The sequence below is a fragment of the Physcomitrium patens genome, chromosome 19 (assembly GCF_059467195.1).
Source record: "Physcomitrium patens ecotype Gransden chromosome 19, ASM5946719v1, whole genome shotgun sequence".
Taxonomy (NCBI): domain Eukaryota; kingdom Viridiplantae; phylum Streptophyta; class Bryopsida; order Funariales; family Funariaceae; genus Physcomitrium; species Physcomitrium patens.
In genome coordinates this window covers 9,740,430-9,764,681 of record NC_143428.1, presented here as the reverse complement: position 1 = coordinate 9,764,681, position 24,252 = coordinate 9,740,430, and the positions used below count along the sequence as shown (strand labels likewise).

Below are 24,252 nucleotides of genomic sequence, written 5' to 3'. Positions count from 1 at the left end.
TAAAAAACGAAGCAGGGGAAATGCAGCATGAAACCTGACGTAGACAGTTAATTTTATTTTTTATTTTACTTGCACATAAACTTAATCTTAACCATGAATCCATCCTTGCAACAATCTCGTGGCAATCAAAGATTGACCTAATTCTGTGAGAGCTTGGGAAATAGCTCCAACAGCACTTTCGATAATTTGAAAATTCCAATCACGCGCGACCTCGTTGCATCCGCTCTGCCCTCGCAGCGAGCCACTTTCTGATGTCATTCAACACCGCGGCGCTAGTCTCATCGCTCTCTCCTTGAACCAGCAGATGATATGCACCGTCTTAAGGCTTCAAGGTTCGGTCAGGGGTGGCGGCCATCTCAAACAACGCCTGGTTGCCTTCAGGAGCCGTGATTTCATCGGCAGTGCCACGCAGGGTGAGGAAGGGGGCATTGAATTTGTCCATTCTCATGCAGATGTCGTCGACCATTCTGGAGAGCTCAAGCATCGTGCCAACGCGGGGCTTGCCTGGACTTTTTCACAACAGGAACGTCCAGTAAGAAAGAGAGTGCTAGGAAACCATGTTCTCCAACATGGGCGAAGAGATGGGAGCTTGTATCGTCACACAGCAGATGGTCAACCCAAAACCCTAGCCGCATCACATTCTTGCAGAAAGAGAAGGTTGCATGTCTGCAAGTTGAATCTACCTGGTGCGACATCTGTGGAATATAGTAAAAGTGGACTGACTACCTGTGTATCGTCGTGGATTGCGGAAGATTGTTGCTCCTTTGATGGGATCACCGACTACTCTCTTGCCCTTGAATCTATCGGGAAAGAGGGCCCAAGTGTCCACGAAGCGCCGTAGAAGTGAGAAACCTATAATTTCTAGACGTGTTGGTCTCATTAGATCAGGCATCTTGAACAAAGGCGATGCAAATATGAAGCCATCCCATCCCTTGGGATCTTGAAAGTGCATCAGAAATGTGACACCTCCTCCCATGGATTCACCAAACAAAAATGTAGGGAGCCCCTTGTTAACATCACTGTCCCGCATTTCCTTGAAAAATGTTAACGAAGCTGCAGCCATCTGTGGGCCAGCCACACAGAAGAGGTTACTGTTCATATACGACGCACGTAATCAAGGCTGCGTCATAAGCATTCAAAAATTAGGAAAACTTGAAATCAAACAACTCACTTTTACAACCAGCAGGACAAATTCTTCTGCACAGGATTCTAAATTCCTGATCACATAACAAGCTGATATCATTTACAGCTAGATGATAGGCACGAAGAACTTATGGACAATCCTCAGTTTCAGACGAAGAGCTCATCTCATAATTGACTGATTTCAAACATGGGAGTTGTAGACAGGTGCTGCGTAACAGCTTCTAGAATTTAAGTGCTGGGGTTCAGGAAAGAGCAAGCACTGTGGGTACCTTCTCTACGTCCGTGATATAACCCAAAATACCATCAGACCGACCATGGCCAAGCATGTCCGCACAATACACTGCATGACCCCATTTGACCGCCTCCAAGGCTAATATTTGAAACGTCCAACTCGTGTCGCTGCCGTAGCCATGTGTCATGCACAAAATGCCCTTCGGCTGCAGCTCAATAGGCAAAAACTCCTGTGTGAAGATCGTTCCATGTGGCGTCTTGAAGAAGTCATTCTTATTCCTCATCCCCTGCGACGCGTAGAACTCATCCTCAGGGGTATCACCCCAGAAATTCAGCAGGTCAACTTTCAACGACATTCTGTCGCTGAGTCCGCCGAGCCACTCGCAGACACAACACACAACATCAATTTCCAGCAACGGACCCTCAATCGACACTTAAAACACTCACCCTCAACAATAAACCCCACAGCGCCCCTAATCTCTCGGCCCCACTACAACTCGCATGATCCTGTCCAAAATTATCCGCTGTTGCACGCGAGGATTTCACCGATAGCCAGGACTAAACCCAAAATCCTTAAACGATGACCACTTCAATGCGATGTTGAAATTACTTGGAATATTGCCAAAATAAAATAACGAAGCCCACACTACTGATATCTTTCTGCGACGAAGTAGGCAAGCATAATTTCAATGGTACATGCCTCTTGGTGTGTCATGCAGGAGGAATTGGCTAGTTGGTGACAGGCATCAATTAGAATCCAGCGCAGCGAATGGGACTTCCGATCGGAACCACCGACGTCGCAGTTCAAGCATCGACGGCGCATGGGAGGGACGTGATCGCAATCGAGGCATTGAATTGGATCCCGTGTAAACGCCACCCCACACAAACCACTTCGAGCTTTTGTGATTTTGTGATTTTTAAAGTTTGCTCAGACATTATATACCAAGAAGCCCATTTTAAAAACCCGCTTTGATAGACAAATTTGAAAAGTTCATGTCACAAATTACATAAAAAAAAAAGACTGGTACAAGATAAAACTCTTCTTTGTAGGTCTTGCTTTTTGAACATAGCATAAAATGAAACGAGGATAGAAAATGGACAAAATTTTATTTCATTTTATTACGAATCCACAAGTATCTACTCATTTCTTTATTCTAGAAATTACGAAATATAAATACTACTTTATTTTTATTTTATCACTTTTCTTTTAATACATATTTTCTAGATTTATGCATCTCTTTTTAGTTCATGTCTTTGACAGATTGATAAGAGTACAATTACAGTATCAGAGCTTTATCTTGTCTTGATTAAGAATAGATTATTCCTTTTTCATGATAAGACATAAGTATATTAGAAGTTACGGATTACTCTCTTCTAAACTAATATTATTCTTAGTATTCTCTTTGTCCTCAAGTCCTTTCTTCTACTTGTCTTAAGTGAGATTAGATATTTTTTTGAGTATTATTATGGCAGAGTTTGTTAAAATGAAGAATGCAACGGCACAAATGCAAGAGCAATTGAAGGAGTTGATACTTGTGATGCATCAACTTAGCTTACCACTACAAGGATCAACAAGAATAGCAGGAAGTGAGGATATAGAGATGATTAGAACTGCTTCAATATCTACACCAAATCATGTCCTTCTATCCATGGTCGAACATCCTTCAAGTGTTAGAGAATGAAGAGTTGCCCTGTCTGAGAAGTTTGATGATATGAGATCCAAATTTCAAGGATTTATCAATCAAGTACAAGTTATGATTGAACTTCAATCTCAAAGTTATCCAACTCCAGGATCAAAAGTTAGATTTATTAGTATACTTCTTTCAAGTTCAACACTATTATGATTTTCATCTTTTCTTGAACAATAAGATCCAATATTGAATAATTTAGAGGCATTTTTGGCAAAATTTTGGTCCATGTATGAAAAACATGATGCAACTCGTGTTACAACTAATAAGATCCATATTTTGCGACAAGACAATCAATCTATAATATTATATATTTCACAGTTTTGATAACTTGTAATTAATATCAAGTGGGATGATGCTGCACTTATTAGCCAATTTCTCTATAGATTATAATATGAAGTAAAGAAATTGATGCTCAACTTACTTGATCCTCAAACATTGAGTCAAGCAATTTACTATGTTATGAAATACGACAATAGACTTTTTAAATTTTAATCTGAGAGTTGTACAATGAGCCTTAACATTACTACAATTCGATGGCAATACCAACATCTCCTCAACACATACATTCAGAAGTCAAGGATATGTAAATTGATGTGGTACATTTTAAATTTCTTATCAAGCAAAAAAAGACTTGTTGCCATCAAGAAGGATTGTACTTATATTATAGAGAACCTAAATATACTGCCCAATATTGTCCAAAGAAGCAATAAAATCACAAAATGAGGAGCACATTTGTCTAAAAATACAATGTGTTGAAAAACAAATTTGTCCAGCTACAATAGGGCCTGTATGGCTGGAATCTTGTAAAATTTGTAATGAAGGTCCTATCCTCTTTTTAGAATCATTTTCTTATTTTATAATAGATATGTATTTATTAGGACTTAATAATTATAAAGCCTCTGCCTTAATAGATTCAAGAGCCTCAACTTATTTTTTAGATGTAGAATTTGTTAAAAGTTATAAAATACCGTTACTATAAAAAATCAAACTTATTCATGTAGAAGTCATAGATGATCGTCTGTTGTCTTATGGAGATGTCACTCATAAAATACTTCCTATAGATGTAGCAATAAATGATAATAATAATTGTGTAATCTTTAATATAATTAGATCTCTCTCTAATTTAGTTATTTTAGGTTTATCATGATTAGAAAAGTATAATCCTTATATTGATTGGATTTCTCATAGCCTTGACTTTTTTAAAAGCATAATTAAGAGTGAAATTAATCTAGTAGAAAATCATAAGTCTAGTACAATTAAACCTATGTTTGTAAGTGCAAGAGCTTTCTTGCATATTACAAAAGAAGTATCACCTTCTATCATTTATGCCACACCTATTTCTAATGATGCAAAGACTTCAAGTAGCATTCTCATCTAATATCAAGAATTTCAAGATGTATTTGAAAAGTAGAATGCGGATACTCTTCCAAAACATTGTTCTTATGACTACTCAATTGACCTTTAAGAAGGAACACAACCGCCATTTGGACCAATCTTTAGTTTATCACAAAATGAATTAGCTGAATCCAAGGAATATATTGAAGAAAATTTAGCTAAGAATTTCATATGCCATTCTAAATCACCAATAGGAGCTTCAATCTTATTTATGAAGAAGAAAGATAGATCATTGCAGATGTATGTTGATTATCGAGGACTCAACAAGATCACCATCAAGAATATATATCCTTTATTTTTAATATCTGAACTTATTGATTAACTGAATCAAACTAATATCTACACAAAAATAGACCTACAAGGAGCATACAATCTAATATATATTAAAGAAAGAGATGAATAGAAGACTATATTTTGAACTAGGTATAGACATTTTGAATACCATGTCATGCCTTTTGGACTTACAAATGCATCGGCAACTTTTCAACATCTAATGAATGATGTTTTTTGAGAGTTTTTAGAAGATTTTATTGTCTGTTATTTGGATGACATCTTGATCTATTCTAAGAACACAGATAAACGTGAATCTCATATTTGTTGTGTATTACAAAAATTAAGAGATGGAGGACTCTATGCGAAGATAGAAAAGTATATATTCTACACTACTCAAGTCAACTTCTTAGGATACATCATTTTAAATGATGGACTTATGATGGATCCTAAGAAAGTTCAAACAATTATGAATAGGAAGATTTTAAAAACAGTAAAAGATGTCCAATATTTTTTAGGCTTTACCAATTATTATGAGATCTTCATCAAAGACTTCTCTCAAATTGCACCTCCACTTATACATTTGACTTGCAAAGACAAATTTGAGTGGAACAAAGAAGCTGAAGCATCTTTTGAAACTTTGAAGTCAATCTTTATTTTTGCACCAATCTTGTTTTGCATCAACTTTTTTAAGGCATTTTTTATGAAAATAGATGCATTAGACTTTGCTTTGAGTATTGTATTATTACAAATGGGAGCAAATGATAAACTTCACTCAATAGCTTTTCATTCCAAAAATATTTCAGTAGCTAAAATTAACTATGAAATCCACGACAAAGAGCTTCTTAAAATTATGGATTCATTTAAAAAATGGCATCATTATTTAGAAGGCACTTTTAATCCAATCACCATTGTTGTATTGCATGGTTTTCTATCTAAGAATACACTGCATACCTATTTGTAGAGAATTTAGTTTTAACTTATTGGCTAAGCTCCAATAAGTTATTTAATCTTAAAAGTAGAAGACAAATAAATACTACAATATCAAAAAGATATTGTACTAATAAATCTTTTTATATTTAAGAAGGTTTGTACATAAGGCTTTCTAAAATATCTAAAATTTTCTAATATTCTTGGCTATACAAAATCATAGTTAATCATTTTGTGGTAAATTAGGTTTTCAATAACTTCATAGGAAATCCACAATCTCCTCTCAAAAGCTCATATTTATACAAAAATTCAACCATAGCTCCATATATCCATCTTCAATATATATATAAAGTCTTGGCTCCCAAAATACTCCTTTATTTTGTCTAAAATATTCAAGTTATAACAAAATTCCTTCAAAATATAATATTTCTACAAAAGATTTTTTCTTTCTAAACTTTAGAAATTCATATCTCTTGATCCAACTATTCAGATTTTGCCAAGTTCATGGATATGATAGAATTCACCTTTAAACTTTATTTTACAAAAATTCAATTATAAATTCGCTACTGATCATCTGGCATCTTAAAAATCCTAACAAGTGCTCCAACACCCTAATTCACAAGCACCTAAGTACTATTTTCTTTATATCTCACAAATCCAAAATTTAAATGTCACAAAACTTTAGTATAAATTTTAGCAACATAAAAACACACATTTTTAGAAATTCTTAGCCAAAATCTTGTCAAATTGTACAAGCTATAGCTCAAAAATCTACTACTAGTAATTCGAGTCACTTACTATCATTAGATTTACAAGTACTGGCTTTAACCTCCAATATCTCCTTTATTCAAACTTGAAATCCATCAACAATATGCCAAAACTGTAGCCAAGAGAGTGCTCTTTGCAATCCTAGTCGTCGATCTTCTGTTGCTTTTTGTATGCGTTTGTTATATCCAAAAGAGTGACAGTAGGTACATAATCAACACCTTAACCTTTGAGCGCCTATATCTCCTTCATAAAAACTCTAAATGACTGAAAATTTTCACCAAAATCATAGCCAAAAACCTAAATTTTTTGATCTTAGCCTCCAAAGCTCAAATACCTTTGAAAAACTAACCCTAATTTCTAATATGGTCTTCGCAGCCTCCTTGAAGTCCATTGGTCATGATTTTTGACCAATAGGAATGGAGATTTTTATCATCCATCTCCATTCATCTATATGGATGCCCTAACTTCTCTTTTTTGCTACCAAGACCCTTTTTCAATCTTTTTTCTTATAATATTTATATAATATATGCTCTAAATACCAAATAAAAGAAACAAAATAAGACTTTAAAGATCACCAATATCTAATAAAGGTGATTCTAAATATTTAAAAGTTACTACTAATAAGATCAACTTCAAAGTGACTATATAAAGAAAATAAAGTTATATAAATTCTAATAGAAATCTTTTTAAATTATCTCTTTTTGAAGTTGTAATCTATCTACATTCTACAACCAATAAAAATCTACTAACATGGCTTTCACCATGTTATCTAGTATATTATGTATTAAATATATAAACATATTATTTTTATATAATAGACAAACCACAATACAACATTGTATATATGAATCACAAGAATCTCGAGTACTTCATATCAGCATGTATTTTAAATAGTCGCCAAGCCCATTGAAGCATGTCCTTATCAAGATTTGATTTCAAGATCACATATTGACCTGGAAAATAATAAGATTTGTCAGACGTCCTTTCTAGACGTTCTTATCTTGCACTAAAAGAAGGAGATGCATCTTTTGATCAGTAAAGAATAATTTTCTTGAAGCCAGAGTATTTTCATCTTTGAATAATGAAATCAACGTTGACTGTTGATTCGATCCTTATAAAACAAATCCAATCAAGTATGTCTTCTGATCTTCTTCTCACAATATTAAGAATCCTTCTTCTAAGTCCCAAGATATTTTTAAGTTTGAGTTAAAAAACAACCTACTCTATTTCAAAGATCGATTATATGTTCCAAAAAGAGAAGCACAATTACGTGTTCTTCAAGCACGTCAAGACTTTCTAGCAGCAAGATATTTTGGATACAATAAGACTTTGGAGCTTATATCTAGAGATTTTTAGTGGCCACAAATGTAGAAGGGTATAAAAGACTTTGTTCAATCATGCTACATTTGTTCAAGATTAAAAATTCCTTTTAATCGACTTTACAGACTTCTTCAACCATTACTTATTCCAGAATAACCATGGTCTTTTGCTTCTATAGATTTCATCACAGATCTTCTAATCTCATGTTCTTATGACTCTATGTTCGTGATAGTAGATTATGATACCAAGATGGTACATTTTGTACCATGTATAAAATCTATCACAAGTGAAGAAATAGCTAAGCTCTTTCTTGATAACATCTATCATGGATTATCCAAAGATATTATATCAGATAGGAGAACTCAATTTATATCAAGATTTTGGCAAACTCTTTTCAAGATTCTAAAAGTAGATATAAAACTATCTTCGGCATTCCATCATCAAATTAATGGACAAATAGAGCGTGTTAATCAAGTTTTGAAGCAATATTTAAGATGTATTATCAACTACTAACAAGATGATTGGACAATTCTTTTGCCATTGGTAGAATTTGCTTATAATAACACAATATATTCTTCTATAAAATAAACATCTTTTTTTGCCAATTATGGTTATCATCCATGACTTGATACTTTTGACTTTTCAAAAGCTAATAATCATGTGGCAGAAGATTTGGCCAATCATTTATCAAAGTTACATACAACAATGAAGGCGCAATTAAAAGTAGCTCAAGAACAATAAAAGATGAATGCGGATGTCTATCAAAAGGAACAACCACCATTCCACATGGGTGATAAGTTATGGCTAATTCATCGCAATATCAAGACTACTTGTTCTTGCAATAAGTTGGACTAATGTAAGCTTAGACCATTTCCTATTTCTGCACAAATCAATCCAATTGTATATCGTTTATACTTACGAGAATAAATAAAAATCCATCCAATATTCCATGTCTCTCTTCTTGAACCATATAAGACAGTGGATATACCAAGAAGAAGACAAGCTCCACCTCCTCCTACAGAAGTGAGCAATAATAAAGAGTTCAAAATGGAAGAAGTTCTAGATTCAAGGCGACACCAAAATAAATTAGAATATCTTGTCCATTAGTATAGATATGATATTAGTGAATGAACATGAGAACCAGTAAAAAATCTTACAAATGCAACAAAGGCAGTGGAGGCTTTTTATGGACAATATCCATCAAAATCAAGATAAAAACCTTCTTTATAAAAGAAACAAGATTTAGACAAGATAACATTCTACTTTCAATCTTTATTTGTAGCTTCTTTGTAATTGTGATACTAAAAAAATAGAGAACCAACGAGTAGATTCGACTAAAGAGCCTTTGTTTGCTGACCTACCAAATGCAACATTACAATTGTCACAACCTTCAAGATAACAAAATCGAGATGAAGATCTTCAAGAACGATATATTTTTTCTTGAATAGATGGCGAGATACAATGCATTTGGTATCTCCATCTTAGAAGAGACTCTCAATATTTGTTAATTTTATTAGAGGTAGGAACAATTTTTGATGATGTTCCAAATATTTTATTTGAAGGAAGTTATGAAGGCCTCAAAAACGATCAGATAATAGGGTGGTCTTCCTGCCCTAGTATGAAAGACTATTGATGGTTGAGAAGTCCTATCAACCATCTTCGAAGGGAACAAAGATTTGAGTATGTAGCAAATATAATTTGTCAAATCATAGATGTCCTCAACATATGATGACCGCTCATTGTAGAACTCATTCCTAGAAAGGAGGATAATATCATAGACATATGCATGTAAGCTAATAATTTCTTGTATAAATAGATAGAAGTAAGTAGAAGTAGGTAAAAATAAGTTAATTCTATAATATCTTCTGTAAAAGCTTCCTAGAAGCTTCATAGATGGTGCTTTGATTTTATAAGTATCCTTAATTGATTTTTTGGATTAGAAACGTGGTCAACAAGTTCGCCATGTACTACACATATTGTTAGCTTGAAGACCAAGCTAACTATGTGGCCCACACGTAGATAAAACTTGCCTTGTAAGTCAAGGCATGTGTCTTATGAAGTCAACACATATTGAAGGTCTTGTAGAATATTGCCACATAATCCCTGATTAGATAGTATATATAGAGATAAGAATGAAGCCCTCTTTATTCTTGTCAACTATTTTCTTTCTTCTAGTCTAGATTTAAGAGTCTATAGTTTCTTTGTCTTTTGGCAATAGCTATTCTACTTTCTTTTTAATATACATACTACTTTATTTCTATTTTGTCACTTTTCTTTTAATACATATTTTTCAGATTTATACATCTTCTTTCAGTTCATATCCTTGATATACCTACAAATCAAAGTTTGGTTGTATTAGACTTATGTCTTTTTACTTAGTTAATAAAAATCTCAATTATATTATGGAAAAAATTAATATTATAAAAAATCTAATTTATCAAAGAATTACATATTTTTAGCCATTATAAACCTAAAATAATTGAATTAGATAAAAATTTAATAATATTAAATATTATTAAGCTATTATGACTATTTATTACTACATTTGTAGAAATAGTTTCACAGATAATATTTTAAAAAGGCAAAAGATAGCCATCTTTGTCTTTTGCATGCATATGTTTTTTTTTTTTTTTTTTTTTAATTAAAGATTTATATTTTTTAAAGAAAGTCTTTATTTAAAAACAAAATTGAAGCTTTTGAATCTATCAAAAAATCTTTCAAGACTTTATAGATTTTTTTTATTAAGAATAGATTATATATATATATATATATATATATATATATATTAAGATACAAGTATATTAGAAGTTGTGAATTATCTACTTCTAAATTGATATTATTTTAAGAAATATCTTTATTTTTGAGTATTTTCTTCTATTCATCTTAAGTTATATTGGACATATTTTTTTTATTATGTTATTATGGCACAACTTGTTAAAATAAATAATGTAATAGCAGAAATATAAAAAAATAAATAAAAGAGCCAATCCTTCCAATGCATCAATTCAATTTACTATTATAAGGAGTAATAAAATAGATTGAAACAAAAGATATAAAGGTGGTTGGAATTGCTTCAATATCTACATCAAATCATAATACTTTTATAAAAGTGGAACATCATTGAAGCATTACTATAAGTATTAGAGAACTAAAAATTTCCTTCTTTACGAAGATTGATGGTATAAGATCAAAGTTTCAAAGATTTGTCATTTAAGTTTAATTGATAATTTAGCTTTAACCACAAAGTTATCTAACTTCAAAATCTTAAGTTAGGTTTTTTTAGAATATTACTTTCAAATTATACTTTATCATGGTTTTTATCTTTCTTCAAATAACATGATCCAATATTAAATAATTTTGAGGTTTTTTTAACAAATTTTTTAATCTATATATAAAAAATATGATATAATTTGTATTGCAGCTAATAAAATGTATATGTTGCATCAAGACAATTGCTTCTTATTATTATATGCTTCAAAATTATGACAACTTGCAACCAATATCAAGTGGAATGAAAGTCAAATCTGTATCTATAAAGCTTCTCCACAAGATATTATCAAATTTACATATTTTCACTTCTATTTTTTTATCTTATCAAAGTAATTACTAAAGTTGATATGTCTATAATACTTGAATACAATCATTATTGATGTGCTTGGTGATTGTTGCATTTATTTTTGTATATAATCTACAAAGTCTTTTCTCATTATATTATCTTTTTATAAATAAAAATCAATATATGAGGTTTATTATATAGAGACAGCTTACATACAAGTTGCATCTATTAAACAACTTTTCTTTCTTATCCAACCTCTTTTTAATTAATCTGTGCATTATTATCTAACCACAATTAAAGTGTATCAATTCTATTTAATTTATTATTTTGACTTTTTTTAATAATTTTATTTAATACAACACCTGTAAGATTTGAATTTGATCTCTTCTTTGTGCTTATGTTATATATAGACTATTGTTTTGACCTTTTTCATATTATCATATTAACCCTTTCTTTCTTTATCTATGACTTCCTTATCTGATTATTAATTCTAGTCATTGACTTTTTTCCATTTCTACTTTATGAATATTATGTGGTTCAAATATCAAGAACTATTCTATCTTGCACTATCATCAGTCATGCTTTTTTTAGAAATTTTAATACAGAATATTTTTGTATTTTATTCTCCACTGAAAAGCAAATCAAATTGGTAGATGGCTGTAGTCTATGATTTTAAAACAAAAAAGTCTTTTTTTTTCTTTTCTCTTTCTTTCAATGATTAGATTGTACGAACAACTTCTATCTTAAATATCTTTGATTTAAATTGCCACCCAAAATTTGGATACCAAAATTCTATAATTATTTGAATCAATCGCAACAACATAGCCTGATTTAGTTGCAATATGAGACATAACTCATTTAAACTTGTCAAGTACATTTTTTGTAATTTAACTCAAAACTCTAACATTCCCAGTCCCTACACAGCCTTCTTGTTCCTTAAATTCAAAGTTTGGATTACGAAGCTAAAAAGTACAAATTCCATAATAAGACATGAAAATTAACGGAATTGAATTTCGATAGTGGTATGACTAAGCAACCCCTCTACGCTGGCGTGAAAGTTAAAATCTGCCACAGGTTCACAAACAACGACTTCAAGAACTAGGCTAGTCGCATCTAAGATGCAATGGAAAACGATTCCATCGCATTCCAAGTTCGATTGCCAGCAAGGACAAACAGACTGCCATGTCAAATGAATCCTATCCTAACCATGGGCGCACTCACCGCCTGTTTATAAACCAGACGCTTCACCGACGATAAACAGTTAGGAGGAGTCACGACGCGCACGAAGTGATCGTTGAGCAGCCTTCGCAATCCATAGCTCCCCAGTCCCCCAACTGTGCTTGCCACGTTCTATGGAGTACTACGTGACTTCCACTGCTTCCGATGGTTTACTCGACGCGCTCAACCTCATCGACGCGTCCTAGCCAGTCTCCAATTATCTCCAAAGTCATAGTCACATAGGAAACCATTAATGCGCATCCCTCGCTGTCTCCAAATAGTATGCCGGGGTCATACGAAGTGTGCGTAGTAAGTACCAGCCACCCACTGCTTTCAGTTACGTTTCGAATCGAAAGGAATGGAAATTGCGTTGCAGGAAGTTACAGTCATGTCTGGGATGCATCCCATTTCTGTTCATTCGGTGTCGTCGCCACAATCACCTACTCCTCTGCCTAAAATTCTTTTCAGGCAAGATGTGATGGACCCAACAACAGCTACGTGCATAACTAGCTTGTGCCCAACCAAACACCTTGCCATCATCGTTTGTTCAACTGCGGACAACTCCGATGCAAGATGTGCAACAAACAACCCGCACGGCCCTCATCTTACCAAATTCATCCACGACCCTCCAATTCCATGGTGGACCAACATGTGAGGCGCTTTGGCCAAAGACCAAGTGCCTCGACTGTTTGCAAATACGCAGACAAGGCACACTACTAAACACTTCTCACGCCCATCACCAACTGTTGCACTGGCAACTGGGTTTCCCCATTGTTATTCCAGCTGGTCGCCGTTTTGATTCATGATGGTGTGTCCTGTCAAAATCGACCGGGGACATTCTCAGCACAATGACGTGAAATTGCAGTAGGCCTCAGTGAATGTAGCACTGGCAATCGTAGCCTTGGTTTTTACGAACACTCTTTCTTGTCCTCTCATCGCCATTCCCGCCTCCGTCCTTGCAATTCCCGTGCCAATATTCTTCACAGTTGCCCTTGCTGTTCCGCTCCATCCACAGCATGCAGGTGCCATGCAGCGCTTGCCGATCGATGATTATTAGCTCCCTTGTACACTCTGTCCCGAATGCCTCACTTCCCACTCCGGAAATCAAACCACGCTTCCAACAATAACAAATCGACACGCTCAACCGCAATTCCAGACACCCGCAATGCAACCCGCCCACTTGGTTTCAAGAATACGCATTAGTCGCACCAACTGTGAAACATACCCCTCACCCGAACTATGAGCCCTCGTCCTCACCATCCCCTGTAAAACATGCGTGCGCAATGGAGACATTACATCACATTCTCTCCACTTCCCTCTCTTGCGACAAGCTTACATTCCGCACCACTGATTTCCCACTACGCTTCCACATCATGCGGCCACGCCATCTGCAAACACCCACCACGTGACCCCAGACCAACATTGCTTGTTCTGCCCAACCACTCACGCTCAAGGTGCTCCACATCTGTCATCACATCATCCAACCTCACTTTGCCGCGTGCCAAACGGTCCCCTTTACCCCCACACCACATCCCACGTCCGTCCTTCTCCGTTCCGCGTGTTGCATTCCACTTCCAACCCGGACCTACTCATCACGTTCATACCACCCGCACACACACAACAATTCACACACTCGCCAACAATCCGTGCACTGCTGTGAAAGACTATCCACAACTTCAATTTATGCACGACACCACACACTCTGTTCACCTGATCAATTCAATCCCACCTCGATGACCATCGCTTGATTTGAAAGCACCGCTCACAGGATCAACCGCATTAACTATCCTACCGCTTCACAATTCGTGTCTTCCTACTTTACGCTATACACTACAACCTGGAACCTACCAGTCCTCCTCGACACCTACTATTGCAAACCCATGCATCGACGATCGTCCATGTCAGGTGCCTTCATCTCTGACCTCCTCGCAAGGAAAACCCATCCCTGCTTCACCTACGCACGCCCATGCCATACGGCCCTGTTTCACCCCACCCCTAGATACCCGCGCCCAACGGCTCACTGCTCCATTGATCCACCCGACATGCACCCATCCACGCTTGTCCAAGTGCACACCTTCGTTGCACCACCTCAACACCAAGTCACGTCGACCTACATGTTTCACCACCCAAGGACTTCCGCAACCGCATCACAGCACCACCTACTTTCTCGGCGATGGAGACAGGTCCCCTTCGAAGGAGCTCAGCCGGTTGATTTGTCTCGAAAGCTCCGCCATCACGGCTGGCTGCTCCTTCTTCCGCTGCTTCGATATGGTCTGTGTAGAAACCGCTCCAACCTTCTCAAACGCCACCTGCAGGTTCACGCATTCACAACTCTGTCAGCCTCTCCGCCATGCAAAATGAAATCCTCTCAACCAGTTTGTCCCCGACCGTCGCCATCCGGTTTCTTGCTTCTCTTGGCAACGCCCGCCCACTCAAACCACGACCGACCGCATGACAGCCACCGCTGTTCAATGCTTGCACCGACAACATCCTATGAGTCACCCCGTGAAAGCCATCGTTGCTCAATGCTTGGACTGAGAACCACATAGTACACATCATTCCACTCGGCACACCAAAACACCTCAACCCATGATGCCGGAATCACCTTCAGAAACTCCTCCGGGTCGTAAGCCACGCGCGTCGCTTCCTGTAAAATCTTGATCGCTTCGCCTACATACCTTGCTCGCAGCAGATCCTCCTCCTTCATCTGTACCACAACATCACCCTCAGACCTCGCAAAAACCGTGCCAACACCGAAGCCACCCCTCACTTACAAGCAAACACACCTCCCACCCAACTCCTTCTACCCCCATTTCCACACATTTCATCACGCGCCCGACAACGTCCACACCGCACGGCCTTTGCTTTCTGGTTACTCGTCCATGCGCGGCCACACTTTTCTCTATTCCAGGGAAAAGGACAGTGACTATACCATGAAAAATGCCAGCGCCACTCGAAACAGCGTGTTGGCCCCTTCATTGAACAGAACGTCCCATACTCGCATTGTCGACTGCACAAACCAGCCCTCTCGTCAGCACACCCATCCCACCAAAGTCCACCACCCTCACTCGCAAAACTCCCCAATCATGGACGCTTCAACACGCCTCCACACTGGCCACCCTCACCCGCGATCTACTGCTAACCACCAATCCAGCTTCACAGTCCTTACCTCCGATGGCAAGCTCTTCGAGAACAGGCATAGAAACCATTCCGTTGTCACCAGCGACACGTCGAAGTCGATGCTGTCCAAGTGGGCAGATAGCCTGCCAACAACACACCGCCCACACCCTCAAAACCCTGCACAACATCTCAAACCTCGCTCAATTCGTCTGTCCACCACACAACCCACACCTCACCCGCGTTCGCAGTACCATGCCTTGTTCAAATTCCTGCCCCCAATCCCCCCCCCCCCCCATGCCACAACCGCAAGGCATTGCATCACGTAGGAGACACAAGCTTCACACTAAACACAGCCCCAGGTAACAACCTTGGGCACTTCTTCTTGAACAGGTCCTTGAACACACGTTGCTCCACATGACACCCATACAAATTCTCCGAGTAGCTGTCGTGAAGCAGAATGTTTTCCAGCAGCACCGCCAGCATCCAGAACGCCTCCTCCTCGTTCTTCATCACCAACAGCAACGACGCAGCCACGTAGTTCATGCCCTGCACAATTGCGACCTCAATGGGTTAGCGACTCGCGTCCACCAGGCGTGGGGTCCGCCCACCGCACCCACCTCTGCACCCTTCGGATTTCACCGCTCTGCCCCACAAACACTGCAATGCTCCGCCACGACTCCTCGTGAAAACCACGACTACCATGTCATTTCGAGAGCTTACTTGGCAGTACCCTACTCGAGAATCCCGAAACGAGTATCCTGTCAAAATGCGCCGAAGTGTTGCCTGCCCTTGAGGTGAATCTATGGCCGGGTGACCTGGGAACGTGCGCCCCAAATCCTGCAAACCAGTGAAACCTCGTCAGACCAGCCTCCCCATTCACAACGCCTCCACAATGCCCGGGACGATCACAAGAAGCAGCAAACCAATTCGATCACGACAAAAGTAACCCCGTACATGATCTATCTGCCGGGTGGCAGACGTCTCTCTCCCCGACACAGCATCGATTAGATCCTGATAGTAAGTATCGGGAACCGTGGATCGCTTCTTCATCACCCCGGACACAGCTCGCCACACCTTCGGTCTCAGAGCCGGAGGAATGCCCTTCCGGATCAAACTCCGCAACTGCCCAGACCCCGTCAGAGTGGAGAAAGACCCTGACAGCTGCGACACAAGACCGGTCTGCGACTGAGACGAGATGTCCGACTGCAAGTACCAGTCCGACCCCTTGTTGGCTTCCACAGCCCACCACACCATACCCGCCTCCTTCACCCTCTCCGTCACCTGGTTCAGAACCGCAGCGTCCTCTCGCGATACCTCCAGCACGAACGCATACAGATCCGTCACCTTCACAGTGTTCGTTTTCTTCATGGATCTACTCGACTGAGTCATGCTTTCCCCCCCCTGCTCTGAATCAGGCGAACGAGCAACCCTGCCGACAGCACCCCTGCCGTTCTGCATTGTGCTCTGTGCGTCTCCGCCTCCGAGACGTGCTCACAAGGTTCTAACAATTCTAGATTTCCCACGACCTTCTTCTCTGTCGACACCCACGACAGCCTCAACTCTGGCTTCTCCGCGGCGCAATCACACGCTGCCCTGCCTCTGCTTCTAGATCGCAGCATCTGCGCCTGAAACCCCCCCTGTCCCCCATCCACACACACTCCCGTCTCCCTCCAGCTCCCCCCCAGCCCCGATTGATCTAGTCCCCCTACTTCTGCATCTAACAGCATTCGATCGCACCTCGCTTTGCACTTCGATCGCTTGGTGCAGTCCCCTCCATCGGGGACCAAACTGCTCGATGCTGCTGCAATGCCAGCCCTACTCCAATGTGCGGAGTGTCAGAACGCCCCCAGCGACCTGCTTCTGGAGTTTCACAAGCCTACATTGCCATCCAACACGAGACTGGCGCTCACAAACTCGGCAGTCTTGGTCCTTTCAAGAAATGCGGCCAGCATTAACGCTTCTTCCCAACCTGGGGCTGACCATCAGAGCGCGGATCCAATTCACAGTGTCACTGCGATTGGCCACCCTAGAATCGCACTTAGCTACCGAACAACTGCGGGAAATACCCACGGATTGCGCAGACCCAAGACAAGCTTGCAACCGGAACTAGGGTTTCCACAAAACCTCACAGCCACGAGTCGACAGCACTTAATCTGGCGGGTTGCAGAAGCTATACCGCCTCCAGCGACAATGCAGCAATGTGGGAGCACAAGCAGCGCAACAACCAGGAGATCGACTCAGCGCCTCATCGAAGCTGGCGTTTAGAGTGTCTTCTGAGGTGCATGATATGCAGGAGAATTCGCCCTGCCCACTTGGATCTGAGTTGTGTGGATGTTGCGTCTAATTGAAAGGGACTTGCAGAATTGATAGCAATTTATTACTCCAGCGTGGGGTAGATGAATCGCACTGTGACAGGAACTTCGCTTTTCCGATTTCAGATGAAGATCAACATCTCTTTTTGACATCGCTTATGCAATTTCTCGGCTTTTGTGTATTCGGCAAGTATTAGTTATGGACAAATGGAATTCATCCGACTTGTTTTTAGCTTGTGGATCTCCAACTAGTTTGCTGGACACAAGATTGCCCTGCCTTTCTTGCTGTGCTTTTGTAGGGAGCATCCTCGGTTGTTCAGAAGTGTTTTCATTTCAGGAGATATGTGCATGGTGGCTTTTGGTATGGCTAGTTCTTTTTATTGTTGTTGGGTGGCTGATGTGCTGTGCTGAAGGTGTCGTTTTTGGGCCTTGGTTGGGTACTTTTGGGGCTTAAAGGTGAAATAGATTCTTTGTTCGACCTTTCATTATGGCTGTTTTGTTTGTCTCATTTTTTGATGATGTAGTAGTTCCTCGATAATTGCAGTATACGTTGATGTAGATAGTGTCATGATTTTGTAGAATAATGTCTGTTGTTCCTTAAGGGATTCAATTCAGAAATGTGTTCGGTCGTGTTTTGTTGGTGAGGTAGTGATATGAATTGCCAATCTTGGATTGCGTATCAATTCTATGACCATTTTGTCCCTTGGTGTTTGCTGTTAAGTACAATTAGAAAGGGGTTGATTAGGTTTCAATTAGATTTCTTTTTTATTATTGTTATTTTTTAATTGGAAATATCTCTTTTAAGGGAGTTTTAAGTGATTGATGCATGATTCTGTTAAACGTCTAGAGTTGCTCTTGAAACCCTTCTCTGAAATCCCAAACAGTTTTTCGTATAATGTATCATATTTGTATTTTATTTCTTGTTGCAAATTCCAATTTTAGGAAGGGTGTTGTTGAGATGATATTGTGACACTTTTAAGTATTATTTGGCAAATAAGGATTGCTTAATCCAAATTAACAATTAGTTGAAGGTGCATTTATTTTGCTATTTTTACCTTCTACAAGCAATTCTAATATAACATGTGAGGTGCTCTTTTTTATATTTTATCTTCAAATCTTATTAGAGAGTATTTTTTTATTATTTTTATTTGTAGTTATTTTCTTAAATAATTAAAAATTACACATTTTAAGATTGTAAGTATATTTATATTAGCATTTTTAATTAGCATCTTAATATATTAATTTAGATTTTATATCTTCTTTACTAGTATGTCATATAAATTAAAGGTGGAAATTTGATAAGCATGATGTTTTCTTTAAAAATGATTATGTTTTTGTCTTTGATTAAGACTAAATTTCTTGTATTTGTTTTAAAGGATCTAGCCATAATTCTATAACAATCCTATTAGAAGTTGAATCAAATAAATGCATATTTGACTTGTGATTATTAGATAATAGATATAAGGATGTTAATTAGTGAAGAATGTCTTTAAAACATGACCAGTCTATCTAAAGTATCTAAGATCCTTCTAATCCATAGCAATATAAAACTTCATTGTAAGGTAGGACAAACTAAATCAAAACAAAACTGAATAGAACTAAACAGAATGGAATACAAAAGATTAAACTAAGCAACCAAAATTAAGATAGAATAGAAAAAAAACATGAAGCTACAAAATCCAATTGTATTAAGAAAAAAGGTCCAAAGCCATACTTGATTAGATACCTCAAAAGACCTTAGCCAGTCCTATTTATATTTTGTTCTACTACCTTAGACTTTCTAGAATATTTTTAGGTAGTGGATTCCACCTAGATAACCACTTTAAATTCCTTTTAGAAGGTTCTATGGTAGATCCCACCTAAATAATTATCCTAATTTATTTTTAGAATGTTCTATGATAGATCCTATCTAGTCCACTAACTTAACTCCAATTCTAAAAACTTCTATAGTTCTAACTATCTATGCCTATTAAATTATCTTATCTATATCATGTTATAGTTAATCTTTTTCTAGTAATGCAGAATGTCCTTGTTTCGCTCCTGATGGTATCTCCAAAATTGTTTCTTGGCAATGTGTGAGGTTTTATGCAAGTTCTCATATTGCATCGTGAATGGGATAACCTTCCAAAGAACTTTGTATTGAAGCTGTGGATGTCGACTGCCACATTAAAGGTAGTGATACTCCAAAATATTGTCTACTTCATATTCTTGTTGGTCATCAACTACAATTGGTGGTGGTAGTGGTTGGTGTCAATCCAAAAAGTGCTTTGGCTTGGTATAAAATTTCTTCATTTGTAAAATATGGATGATTGGATGGACCCGAAAATGTAGCTGAAGCTCAAGGCGGTATACGACATCAAAAATCACTGTAGAAATGTAGAAAGGTCTAAGCCATTGAGGTGCTAATTTACAGATTTGGATTAGCAAGTGGCAAGATGGAATTGAAAAATAACACCTGATCACCTTCTTGGAAGATCTTGTATTGCCAGTGATTATCCGCAACTACTTCTATCAATTCTATGCAATAAAGAAGTAGTGCCATGCTTCTAATAAGGCTGTTGTATAAATTCTTCTGTTGTCAGGTTGTTGGTGTCAATGAAATGATGAAGAATTACTAGCGTAATCAGATGTTGATCCATATTAAAGAAAAATGGTGAATGACTGGTACTTGCTTGAATACTATCATTGTAAGCAAGCTCCAAGGGCCTCAAGTATTCATTCCAATCATTATAATGAACCACCACAAATATCCACAATATATCCTCTAAGGTCTAATTTGTACACTTTATTTATCCATCTGTTTGGAAATAGAAGGCTGTAGGCATGACAAGTTGTGTACTTAGTATCTTGAACAATGCTTGCTAAAACTTCTCATAAAGAATGGAACTGGATCTGAAATGATGACACAAAGTAATCTATGGTGACAAAAGGCAATATCAAAAAAGACTCGTATAAGCAATGAGGCATTAATATCCAAGCACACTACAGCCAAGTAAAGTTTCTTTAAGAATTGATCTACAAAGATAGCAATTGTAGTATGATTATGTAGCATTTGTAAGAAACATGTATTGAGATCTATAGTCACATACTTCTATCATGATGTCACGGATATAATCATGTAAGCTAGTAATTACATATACAAATAGGTAGAAGTAAGTAAAAGTAGATAAAAGTAAGTTAATTCTATAGTATTTAATATGAAAGCTTCCTAGAAGCTTCATAGATGCTGCTTTGACTTCATAGGTGTCTTTAATTGACTTTTTGGATTAGAAACGTGGTCAACAAGTTGGCCATGTGCCACACATGTTGTTAGCTTGAAGATCAAGCTAACTATGTGGTCCGCACATAGAAAAACTTGCCTTGTAAGTCAAGGCATATGTTCTACAAAGTCAACACATATTGGAGGTCCTATAGAACGTCGCCACGTAGCCCCTAGTTAGATAGTATATATAGAGACAAGAATGAAGGCTTCTTCACTCTTGTCAACTCCTTTCTTGCTTCCAGTCTAGTTTCAAGGGACTCTAGTTTCTTTGTCTTTTGGCAATAGCCATTCCAATTTCTCTTTCAATATACATACTTGTTTATTTATATTTTGTTACCTTTCTTTGAGTGAAGGCTCACTTGTCTGAATTATTTTTTCATCGAGTTCTTATCCTTGACACATGCTATAAGTAGCAAAATTACCTACAATAGTCTAAGAGATATTATGTTGCATGCTTTATTATGTTGACATGATTTACAGGAGTGTACAAAGGTTCAAAATTATGATTCAAACTTATCCAAAATCATATCCTTGAAATCTGTTTTAGAATCTTATCTCATTTCAAATGTCCAAATATTGGGATGTCATGTCCCTCTTGAAGTATGTATAGTCAAAGTATAGCATTATTAGATATATAAATCTTTTTCTTAAAATAGAATAAATTATCATTAAGAGTATAATCTTAATACTATATATTTTTCACCTTCAGTTGATCACTAACTATTTTGAAATAAACATCTCGATACATAGCTTTCTTCCATTTTTCTTCTTTGGTTAGGTTTGAAATAACACTACTAAGGTTAGCGACTTCTATCTTATCTTCTGATTTGCCTTTGAAGTCTGGTCTCCATAATAAGCTCTGTGGTATAATATGTTATTACTTTTGTTTGTACTCAAGCTGAATATCAAAAAGCTACAACTATTCTTCTCAACGATAATGTCTAGTTTACATATTTTTAAAATGCAAATTATGTAGCAAGGATCAAAGGTCAATCTGAACCACCATTGGCTTTCCCAATAGATAATGTCGCCACACCTTTGTGGTATGTACAATTGCTAATTGCTCTTGATGACATGTAGAGTAATTGTGTTCTATTCTTTTGAACTTGTGTGATTCATATGCTAGAAGTTGAAGACCCCTACTAAAGTCTTGTTGAAGGACCACTCTAATAGCAAAGTCAAAAACATCAATGTCAAACATACAAGAAATGTTAGAATCATATGGTTGCAATATTGGAAGAGTAATAAGTGCCTCCTTCAACTTATCAAAGGCACTTTGTTTCTCTAGTTTCCATTCAAATAAAGTACCCTTCTCTAATAGGTTTGTCAATGAGGCAGTAATGAGAGTAAATCGCCAAACAAAACAACAATAATATCTAGCAAGGTTTGTAAGTGGATTTTTCTCTCCTCACTTAAATTTGATTTAATTAGATTATAACTTAGATTAGAGTCCAATATTAATTGATGTGAAGATGCAAATCATATATAAGATAGGAAAAAAAATGTTATAATAATCAAGATTAATCCAACAACACAACAAGTTAGTTACACATTTTTATGATTTAATTTTTAGCATTTGTAATTCATTTAGTAAAGTACCTTCCAAGACTTATTCCATCAAACTTAAACTCTGAAAATTACAAATTAGAATAAAATTAAATCATAAAAATGAATATCACGCTAGAATGCTAGTCTAAGGCTTTCCAAGATGGTATTAACCATGTAAATTGTAATTATATATAGGAAGTTATCTACATATAAAGTTGTGATGACAAAACTTCATTTAGAATTGGAAATTCAGTAATAAATAGCCTTAAATATTTAAGTTCAGCAAAAACATGATTTTAAGATTTTTAAGATAAAAAATGAAAGTTGGAAGATTACAAAATTGAAAACAAAAAGTAAAAAATGAAATTAAAATTAAAGTTAGAATTAATAATTAAAAGTTAAGTGAAAGTTAAAAGGTAATAGAGGTAAAATTTGAAGGTTAAAAGTAAAATTTTAAAGGTTAAGATTAAAAGAAACAAGAAAAAAATTAAAAGATCAGATTAATTTATTTTATTTTATTTTATCCTTAAAAACTAAAAATGGATGGAAAGATAAGAATTTAAGATTAATTTCCAGAGTGAAGTAAAAAGTTCTTTGAAATTATTAAATAATATTAATTAAAGATAATAAATTGAATGAGTGATGATATAGCAATTTAGGTGCTCAAGGATGTGATAAGAGGGTGATTAGGGAAGGAAAACTTACTTAGAGTATGTCGAGTTGAGGGCAGTACATCCCTTGTCGTTTGGAAATTTTCCAACATTCTCCTACAACTTCTATGTACTTAAAATTTTTTGTACTTAAAGTTGACTTAGATTTGCTCCTATCTACCAAATTTCATGGTGATCCAATGTTTAACATTTGAGATATGTGTTTTCATAGCAAGGTGACTTGAGCTGCCTAGGCAAGAAATCCCCTTCTACTTAAAAATTTACTAAAAATATGGATAATAGTTTAAAATTGATAAGTATAATTTTTCCTAAAACTAAACTTAGTAGGGTTATTTCTCCAATAAATTTCAGCACAAAAATGTAGGTAAGTACTAAGATAAAAAATTTCAAAGCTAGTTGTTCAAAATTGTTGAGGCAGCAGATTCCTTTGAATTTAAAAATTTATTAAAAATTTGATATAGCTCGGAAATTTGTGATTTAAATTTTTAGTAAACTAAAATTTAGATTGCATCTATTTCAGCAATCCACATCAAATTGAGTTAGAGGTCAACGAGTAATAGTTTTTTTAAGCTAATGCTCCTACTCTGCCAAGGTAGTAGATCCCTGCCATCTTAAAAACTTGCCAAAAATTTGCCACAACTTCAAAACAAGCTTGCCTTATGCAGTTACAAAGCTAAGAGTGAGTGGAAACTGATTACAAAGTTTTACAAAAAGAAAAAAAAAAAAGAGATAGACTGAGCGAGTCAAAACCAAGGCTATATAAGTTTAGAGAAGAAGATTTGCATTCATAAGATGGGGGGACATTTTGCCATGGCTT

At 36.7% G+C, this 24,252-nt stretch overlaps 2 protein-coding genes and 1 long non-coding RNA gene across 4 annotated transcripts in view; 1 reads left to right on the top strand and 2 right to left on the bottom strand.

Moving 5' to 3' along the window:
- LOC149987385 (uncharacterized) overlaps positions 1-24,252 on the top strand; it is a 102,026-nt gene that overhangs the window by 13,346 nt on the left and 64,428 nt on the right. The gene's annotated exons all lie outside the window — the stretch shown is intronic.
- On the bottom strand, positions 43-2,150 carry LOC112272719 (caffeoylshikimate esterase). 2 transcript variants are annotated; one of them, XM_024500760.3, is made up of 3 exons: positions 1,413-2,150; positions 727-1,063; positions 43-509 (listed from the first exon to the last, which is right to left on the bottom strand). In XM_024500760.3, the coding sequence occupies exons 1-3, from the start codon at positions 1,728-1,730 to the stop codon at positions 445-447; spliced, it is 720 nt and encodes a 239-aa protein (XP_024356528.1). In that variant the 5' UTR covers positions 1,731-2,150; the 3' UTR covers positions 43-444. The 2 variants fall into 2 exon arrangements, with proteins under 2 accessions (XP_024356528.1, XP_024356527.1); XM_024500759.3 differs by having other exon boundaries at positions 43-504; positions 1,413-2,141.
- LOC112272844 (uncharacterized) lies at positions 14,175-17,309 on the bottom strand. The gene is made up of 7 exons (XM_024501000.3): positions 16,597-17,309; positions 16,363-16,479; positions 16,010-16,188; positions 15,692-15,785; positions 15,455-15,532; positions 15,128-15,229; positions 14,175-14,831 (listed from the first exon to the last, which is right to left on the bottom strand). Exons 1-7 carry the CDS (start codon positions 17,098-17,100, stop codon positions 14,682-14,684), a joined length of 1,224 nt encoding a protein of 407 aa, XP_024356768.1. The 5' UTR covers positions 17,101-17,309; the 3' UTR covers positions 14,175-14,681.